The sequence below is a fragment of the Urocitellus parryii genome, chromosome 5 (genome assembly GCF_045843805.1).
Source record: "Urocitellus parryii isolate mUroPar1 chromosome 5, mUroPar1.hap1, whole genome shotgun sequence".
In the NCBI taxonomy this organism is placed as follows: domain Eukaryota; kingdom Metazoa; phylum Chordata; class Mammalia; order Rodentia; family Sciuridae; genus Urocitellus; species Urocitellus parryii.
In genome coordinates this window covers 120,396,231-120,405,408 of record NC_135535.1, presented here as the reverse complement: position 1 = coordinate 120,405,408, position 9,178 = coordinate 120,396,231, and the positions used below count along the sequence as shown (strand labels likewise).

General features: G+C 35.1%; 1 protein-coding gene and 1 pseudogene across 1 annotated transcript in view; one reads left to right on the top strand and one right to left on the bottom strand.

Moving 5' to 3' along the window:
* Positions 1-582: 582 nt before the first annotated feature.
* Usp18 (ubiquitin specific peptidase 18) overlaps positions 583-9,178 on the bottom strand; it is a 28,493-nt gene continuing 19,897 nt past the window's right edge. Inside the window, exons 9-11 of the mRNA XM_026380149.2 lie at positions 2,633-2,764; positions 2,044-2,093; positions 583-993 (exon numbers count right to left, since the gene is read on the bottom strand). Coding sequence (XP_026235934.1) covers positions 948-993; positions 2,044-2,093; positions 2,633-2,764 — 228 coding nt within the window. The 3' untranslated portion in view covers positions 583-947. The remainder of the gene's footprint in view (positions 994-2,043; positions 2,094-2,632; positions 2,765-9,178) is intronic.
* On the top strand, positions 7,163-8,106 carry LOC144254949 (deubiquitinase OTUD6B pseudogene; annotated as a pseudogene).

Below are 9,178 nucleotides of genomic sequence, written 5' to 3'. Positions count from 1 at the left end.
TCTTCTCCGAAGGCCTCACAATAGAAGTGATTAACTATCCTTTGAATTCCTATAGCACAAACTTTCAGTATCCTATGGGTTTTAATTATCCCTGATTAAGCTGCAAACTCCTTTTGATGGAAAGAATGTTATTGTGCCTGGTACATTATCTGATGGAGAACAGGTGATCAATACATATTTTCCAATTAAATGAGTAACAAATTATAAATGGAACTGATATTCAGCCAGTACAAACAAGTATGGTCCCAATAGTTGTAAAATATTGAAATATTGACTCCCCTACCACTGTCCCTTGCTATCCAAATACCTTCCACTACCAGTGTTTTCTTCCATGGGAATTACTTGGACTCCTTCTACTAAATACAATCCTCCAACTGGAGGGTTAATGTCTTTCAAAGTAAGTAACACTGATAACCCTTATCTAGCCATGTGGCCAGGATCTACATATAAAAGTACACATTTTGATTCTGACCTGTGTAGTATCATTGTTAACTAGTATGATAATTTGGCTAGTATGTTTTCTGTTGCTATAACAAAATACATGAGGCTGAGTTCTTTGTAAAGACATTTATTTGGCTCACATTCTGGTGACTGGAAGGTCTTATCAGCATGATGCCAACAAGCTGGCAATCAGAATATGGTTGAGAAGTGAAAGGAAACCATCATCATGAAGAAGGGGAAAAACAATGAACGTACTTACCTCCCACCAGGCCCCACCCCCTTAAAAAGTTTCCACCACCTCAACACTGCCATGTTTGGCCAAGTTTCCAGCACAAGAACCTTTGAAAGACAAACCAGATCCAAAACATAATCCCCACCTGATTATAAATAACATGTAACTATACAGTTTTTTTCATTGTAAAATCTCATACAAGAGTCAATAGATCCAAGAATAGGAAAGGAAAATGATAGTCTGTCAATCTCTGAAGATATAGAATAAATATCCATTAGGACTCAGTCTTCATGTAAACCAGAAGATATGCTGTCTCCTGCCTAGAAAGATGAGAAAATTCATCAGCATAGCAAAATGAACCACTGATAGTGAAATGATATTATTATTTCATGATAGGACAAGCATTATCAAACTTCCAGGCTGTTGAATCAAACCTTCATCTACCCATCATCTACTCAGCCTCATGTATTTTGTTATAGCAACAGAAAACAACTCTTCAGAGAGAAACAAAATAGTGACTTGGTGGGAAATAACCACTAATATGCTACTAGTTAATATCTAAATCATATTAGAAATAGAAGAAATAGAAGAGAAATATGAAAAAGTAGAAGTCTGAGAAAGGCTTCAAACACAAATTACACCTAATTTGTTACTTTCAAATAATAGAACCTATCTCTGCAACTGAAAATCATCTTTAATATCATCTTTGGCATACACTGTCACTCCTAATCCAGAAACTCAGCCAGAAAAACTTACAAAGTCTCTCTGTTTTAACTTGATACAGTTAAAGCTTTCTTCCCTGCCATAGTTACCAATTTAAAAAGTATTATTTGATATTTATTAAATGCAAGCCACTATACCAAAGAAATATGAAAAAAAAATGATCTTTCTCCCCCCAAAGAGTACAAAGGACTAATGTGAAAGAAAGGATGTATCAAAACAACTTAAAAACAGCGTGATTCCTGCTATGATGGAGTTATGCTCAAGATGCAATGAAAGCACTCAAGAAGCCCCTACAAATATGATCAGGTCAATCAATAAGACTTTGAAGATCAGAGAAAGACATGAGTATTGAAATGTGAGGGGGAGTTTGCACAAAAGTTAAATCAGGAGAGGGCAATGCAGAAACTCCTTATGTGTAGTTAGAAGGGGAAGATGACAGACATGGTCACTTATACTTGAGGATTACTGGAGTCTAAATTGTTAGAACACCATGGTGTAGAGGGATGGGTGCTGACAAATGAGGCTGAATGGTTAGTCCCCGGAAAGCCATCAGAATATAAGCAGTGGCTAAGTCCATGAGAGTTCCATACAGCTCCAAGAATCAGCTTAAATTCATCAGGTTTCCATCACCCAAATACTTCTCTTACCAGCGATAATTACGATTTCCATAGGTACACTGGATGTCTTCCCAGGACACCTAGAAGTACATAAACAGAAGTCAGCACCTGGCTGACCATTTACTAAATATCCACAGAATATAGGATGCTGCAATTTGCCCTCTTTCACTCCTCTAGACAAACCCACCCTAGTAACTCCCAAGAGCTGGAGCATCTAATTATAGTATGTCACGCATAATAGTCTTTTTTAATAGCCTCATTCCTCCGCTTGAACTTGGTCATGCTTTCCCCAGAGTTACATACATATGTATGTATATATCTTACATATCTGTAACCCTTTTTGCTTTACAGAAGTTTCCCACAGAGCAAGGAGCCACAGAGCAAGGAGTCCACAGCACCAGAAACCTGGACATTGAGGTAATGGCCTCTTACAGAGATTTACAAAGCTATAAACCAGATAGGGATTTCATGCAGAATAGGGATTTGAAGTCATAACCCACCTCACACACAAAGAACAATACCATACTGTGTCTTGGCCTTGAGGATCCAGGTAGATCCTCAGAACTTATTACAGGTGGCTAATTCAGGGTAAGAGGCAATTTGGGGTGTTGTTTCTCACCCAAGAAACATGGGAGTCGTTGAAGCAAAACCATCTTCCATCCACAGAATTCCGGATATAGGCACAGTAATGACCCAAGTCAGCAATCCCCACATGGGCAATCACAGCAAAGAGTTCAAACTGTCCTTCAGACTGAAAGAAGACAAAGCATAAAATTATTCACCCCCTCTTTTTCTAAACTCAGACTTGAAAAAGAAAATATTAAGTCATCACACATTTATTCACTACCTGCTCTTTGTCAGGCACTGGTACTTCAAAGATAATAGGAAAAAGTCCTTGACCTCAAAAATCTCATGGCTAATGGAAGAACAAGTATATAAACCAGAACTATAATGGCATGTTTTATTTTTTAAAAAAGTATATTTACAGGTATTTTTGGAAGAATCAATTTTTGCCCCAAAAAAAGAAGAAGGAATGAACACCTAAGGAAGGGCTAAGGGGCTAGGGAAAGCTTACCAGTGCAGAACTGTTTTAACTGACCTTAAAGGATGGATAAGATCAGCAGGCAAGTTATAGGAAGGCAGTATTTTTAATGCAAACCCAGAAACTGCAAAGATTCAGCAGCTTAACAGAGCAAAGAATATTAAGAAAATGGATAATCTTCACAGACCAAGTTGGGAATTAGAACTTTAGCCTCTCATCCCAGGTACTCAATCTCAAATTCAAGGCCACCCTGGAAAATTAGTGAGACCCTGTCTCAAAATTTAAAAAAGAAAAGAATTAGAACTTTATCCCATGAATGAGGGAAAACATTCAAACAATTTTAAGGAAAGAAACAACATCATCAGATTTATTTTTGAGAAAAACCACTGAAACAATGTACTTTTAAAAAATAAATGGAAAGTTCAAGTGTGATAGGAAGTCAATGAGATAAATTAAAATACTACAATACAGTGAGGAAGAAATGGTATAACCTGAATGATTACTATCAGTGTTAGTCATTAAAGTGATAATAATCATTATTATTAGCTAACTTTTGGCATTTAATATGCAGTTGGTTTTTATATAAATTATTTCATTTAATAAACAACACTCTGAGGTTGGTATTAGTAATGCTCTATCTAACAGAGGTACAATCTGAGCTCTGGAAAAAAAGATAATTTAACCAAGGCCAAAACAAATGAAAGAGGTAGGCTGAAACCCAGTTCATACTCTGAAGAACGTAAGAGTAAAGGTAGAAATGAAGGGACAGATTTGTACAAAATTAGGCAGAAATATTTAAAGGTGCTTTGTAACTGATTGAATTAGGTAGGGGCTTGGGGGGCATCACATGGATGAATCCCAGATTTCTGGCTTGGTAATTCGGTAGATGTTGATACTATAAAGTCAACATGAAACAGTACTGTTTGAAATTAAGGACAATGAATTTGGATGTGAGAATATTAAATTGGAAGGTAAAAACTCTGGTGTGGAGACCAAGAAAAAAACTCAACAGAAGATATGGACTCAGAAACCTTCAGTTTGAGACAATTATTGAATCCATTAGAATTTCTGAAAATTTCAAAAAATTGAGAGAAGAAGGAATAGAACTAAACCTAAGTTTCAGCTAAACTGATATGCAGAAAATGATCTAGCAATGGAAAAAGAAACACTATGTGAGAAACTTAGGGTAAGTTGATGTTTTTAAGTATCAATAACATGGAATATCACAGAAATATTTAGGGGAAAAGCCCAAAAGCATTCATTAGACATTGCAGTAAATCATTCTACTCCCTCAAAATCTTAGAAAATCAAAAAAGAGATAATTCTCTTTGAAAAAGGAATACTGATAAGAGAGAGTTTTGATTGATTATAAGCAAGATCTCCACGTTAGTCAATGTGTCAACAATTCTTCTCTCTAAAAAAGTCAAACTCAACAGAAGCAGAGAGCAGAATAGTAGTTACCAGGGGCTAGAGTAGAGGGGAATGGTAAGAGGTTGGCCAAGAAGTACTAAGTTTCCATTATGGGGCAGAAGTTCTGGAAATCTCTGTACAGTACAGTAACTATAATAAGTATAATTAACAGTAACATATTAGAAACTGCAATTTTACTTTAAAAAATAGATTTTAGGCTGGGTATGGTAGCACACACCTATAATCCCAGCTACTTGAGAGGCTAAGACAGGAAGATCACATGTTCAAGGCCAGCCTGGGCAACTTATCAAGACCCTGACTGAAAAATAACATAAAAAGGCCTGGGGATGCAGCTCAGAAGTAGAATGCTTCTGGGTTAAATCCCCAGTACCACACAAAAATTAAAAAATAGATAATAAATGTTTTTACCACAAAAAATATATATACATATGGTAATGAAGATGCTAATTAGTTTAACCCAATCATTCATTCCACAATGTATACGTATATCAAAGCATCATGTTGTACACCATAAGCATACATTTTTGTTATTTTAGATCAATTAACCAATTCAAATATTTCTAAAATTTTATCAACAATGAGTGTAGTTGATGCACTTGTTCTATGTAATATGAATTTATTTTATTAAAATTAAAATAGCATGTAAAAAGGAAAAATCAATTACTAATTTAGATTTTTTAAAAATAAATAAAATTGCGTTTTCTGTAAAGTACTTTTTAAAACAGGAACACTTCATTCTAGTTTCTCCACATTCATACAAACACCCCTAACCTGAGACTTTGGAAATGGAATGGAAGAAGGGGATAGGGTGTGAGGCAGAGCAAGTGAAGTTAATTCACTCAAAATGGAAGGCCCCACTTACTCTATACTTCTTTTATTTAAGGGCTCTATATTGAACTTTTTTTGAAATGCAGAACAATACCTGGATTTGATGATCAGTTTACAAGAAATAGTAGAGTTTAGAGGAATATGTTAAATGACACCAACCAGCCAATTATGGAATATAAAAAATTCAACAAAATAAATTACAAGAAAAAAAATTGGCAAGCAAAACCTAAAATAAATTTAGCAGGAAGGAAGGGAAGGAGGAGGGAAAGGGAAGCCAAATGCAAACATGGACCTCATTTGGCTCTAGATTCAAACAAACCACACAAATTAAAGAAGAAATCTGAACACTGGCTAGATATTTGAAAATGTTAAGGAATTATAAGTTACAGTTAGCTATATTTAGAAAAAGAGTGTTTATTCTTTAGAGAGACATAATGAAATATTCATAAAATTCAGCATATGATGTCTGGGATTTGCTTTAAAATATTGTTTAAAAAATAAGTGTATCTTGAATCTAGTTAAGGGTGGGATAAAAGAAGAGGATGAAGGTGGAGATAGATCAAGATTGACCACTAGTTTCGGAAACTGTTAAGCTCTTTGATGGATACATGTGAATTCATTGTGCTTTGGTATGTATCTGAAATTTTTAATAACAAAGTCTTTTTTAAGCAGAAGAAATTTTAAATATAATTCATCAGGCAAGACTAGGTAGGGAGAAATAAGAAAAACTGGAAAGAGAGAAAAGAATAATCCTATGAGGTCCTGATAAACTGAATATTGTTGTAACATATTATCAGTCCTTAATTTATTTTTCATTACTGGGAATTGAACCCAAGGGCCCTTTTGAGACAATATCTCAGTAAGTCGCCCAGTCTGGCCTCAAACTTGGAATGCTCCTGCCTCAACCTTCTGAGTAGCTGAATTATGGGTATGGGCCACAGCACCTGACTTAAGGTTTTACTTAACTTTTTAAATAGCATGGTTCTGAGCATAAATAGACAAACAGAAAATGTAAAAGAAACAATGTTCTAAAAACTGACCCATATATATGGAAATGCAAAATTTGTTAAATGTAGTATTTCAAACCTATGAACAAAGGATATTTATGTCATTTTTTCCTCAGCATCTCCCAATAAATTAATATAATGTCCATAAATGAATATAATGTCATATCATGACAACTAAATGAAACTTTCCTTTGATTAAATCTGGCCCAATCAACTTACTACTTTCTTATTACCTTCAAAGTAGGCCTTGGCTATTTTAATAATAAAGTTGCACTTATGCATTTATACCTATTCCATGTGTTATTTTTTTTTCAAAATAACATTATTTTTGCCAAATAATGCAAATTTTATAAGAGAATATGACAAATGAAAACTAGAAATCAAGCACCATTCAAGCATATACAAATGTCTACAGAGCCATAAATGAAATCAAGTTTTTTTAAAAGTATGAAATCTGACCATTTGTGATGCAGGGGTCAGGATAGAACTGTGTGGCTCATCAATGCACGATTTTTAAAATTAAAAGCAAAGAACTGAATTATGAGTTCCTTCCCTCAATCCTTCAAGGCCTTTAAGTACAGACCCAATGTTTAGAAATAAGAAAGCTTTTTGAATCTTAAGAGAAAATTAAAGTCATAATCAACAGCAAAGTCTGGTAGTAAGAGTGAGGTGATAAAATCTGCCATTGTTCCATAAGACCACATTTAAATATTGTTTAAAAAATAAGTGTGTCTGGTTGAGGGGTGGAAGGTGTCTGCTAGGCTCGTGCTGCAGGTTTTCTCCAACGCATGTGCCTGGCGACCCGGACGTCATGGAATCAGACTTGACCAAAGACCTTGATGAGGAGGAGCAGCTGATGAGAAGGCATCGCAAAGAGAAGAAGGAGTTGCAAGCCAAAATTCAGGGCATGAAGAATGCTGTTCCCAAGAATGACAAAAAAAAGGAGGAAGCAACTCACTGAAGATGTTGCTAAGTTGGAAAAAGAAATGGAACAGAAACATAAAGAGGAACTGGAGCAATTGAGACTGACTTGCAAGGAGAATAAGATAGATTCTGTTGCTGTTAATATTTCAAACTTGGCACTTGAAAATCGGCCTCCTCGGATATCAAAAGCACAGAAGAGACAGGAAAAGAAAGCTGCATTGGAAAAGGAGCGGGAGGAAAGGATAGCTGAAGCTGAAATTGAGAACTTATCTGGAGCTAGACACGTAGAAAGTGAAAAACTTGCTCAGATATTGGCAGCCAGAGAGTTGGAAATTAAACAGATTCCATCTGATGGCCACTGTATGTATAGAGCCATTGAGGATCAACTGAAAGAACAGGACTGTGCTGTGACTGTGGCTGCCTTAAGAAGTCAAACTGCCGAATATATGCAAAGCCATGTGGAAGACTTTTTGCCATTTTTAACGAATCCTAATTCAGGAAATATGTATACTCCAGAAGAGTTTGAAAAGTACTGTGATGATATTGTAAACACAGCTGCATGGGGAGGCCAACTTGAGCTAAGAGCTCTGTCTCACATTTTACAAACACCAATAGAGATAATATAAGCAGATTCTCCTGCTATTGTAGTTGGCGAAGAATATTCCAAACAACCATTAATACTTGTATATATGAGACATGCATATGGATTAGGAGAACATTATAATTCTGTTGCACGGTTGGTGAACACAGCTACTGAAAATTGCAGCTAGTTTACAAAACGTTACACAGTTATGTTTTAGTACAGTGTGCCGATCTGAGTATTGCTACCAAGTGCTAAATTGTTCTAAATGCTACTAAAAACACAACTACCTTAAATCAATTTTTAAAATAAGCTTACTACCAGGCTTTTAGGAAATATGTCAGAGAGAAACTTTAACCAGTATCCTCTTAGTGGTATTTTGAAACTTAAAAATTGATGTGGAGAATATCACTTATAGACCAAGGTCGTACCCTGTTTACTGATACATTTTTATCATTTTTATTTATATAGCATCCTGGATATTTTGTTCTGTTTAAAGATACATTTTTAAATGTTTAAAAATTTCATCCCACTACTAAAATTTTCCAAAGAAAATTTCAGTGTAATTTTTCTAGAAGTGAAATGACTCATTCTCTGTCATTATAATAAAGTAGTATTGTGATAGCAAATTTAATCAATGCTTATAAAATGAACTTGACTTCAGTAACCTTACTGTTGATGGGATTAGTGGAGTGAAGTTTTTATGTAGCCTGTCAGTGCAGCTAGGAAGCTTGCTTTAATAATTAAGAATTTCTAAATATTTATTCAGTTATTAAGTTTAAAGAAATGAGACAAAGTCAAAGGTAAATAGATATTCACTGTCAAATTTAAACCTCTAAAGATTAGAGATTTGCCTTTTATTTGTGTATAACTTTAACAAGACATGACAGAGCATTGTCTAATTCATTTATTACTCATTGCTGTTCTTGAACTTCAGACTGGAGTTAGTGTCATCTCTTGATTCTCTTCTTAACTGCCTATTTTTATATTTTCTAGTGTGGTTTCTGTTCACTACTCAGCTGTTTTGCTTTCCCTGCATCCTTTTCCACTAACTGACATTTTGTGGCCTCTCATTCTTTTCCTTCTGTAAGTTGAGGATTTTGCAGTGCAAAAGGTGCCAAGGCCACATTTACTTCACGTTCTTTCTCTTTTCCAGTTTGTCTTACAAGATCTGTCCCCTTCTGCTCATTCTCTAGGATTAGATAAAAGCCCTTGACACTATTTTGTTATTAATGCCACTTTCTTCAACTCAATTATTTTGAGAATTCTTATGTTGTATCAAGGGTTGAGTTGAAAGCCACTGTTTGGGCACCAAGAATTTCATAGTAAAATAAGTTTGCAGTAGTTTTCTCT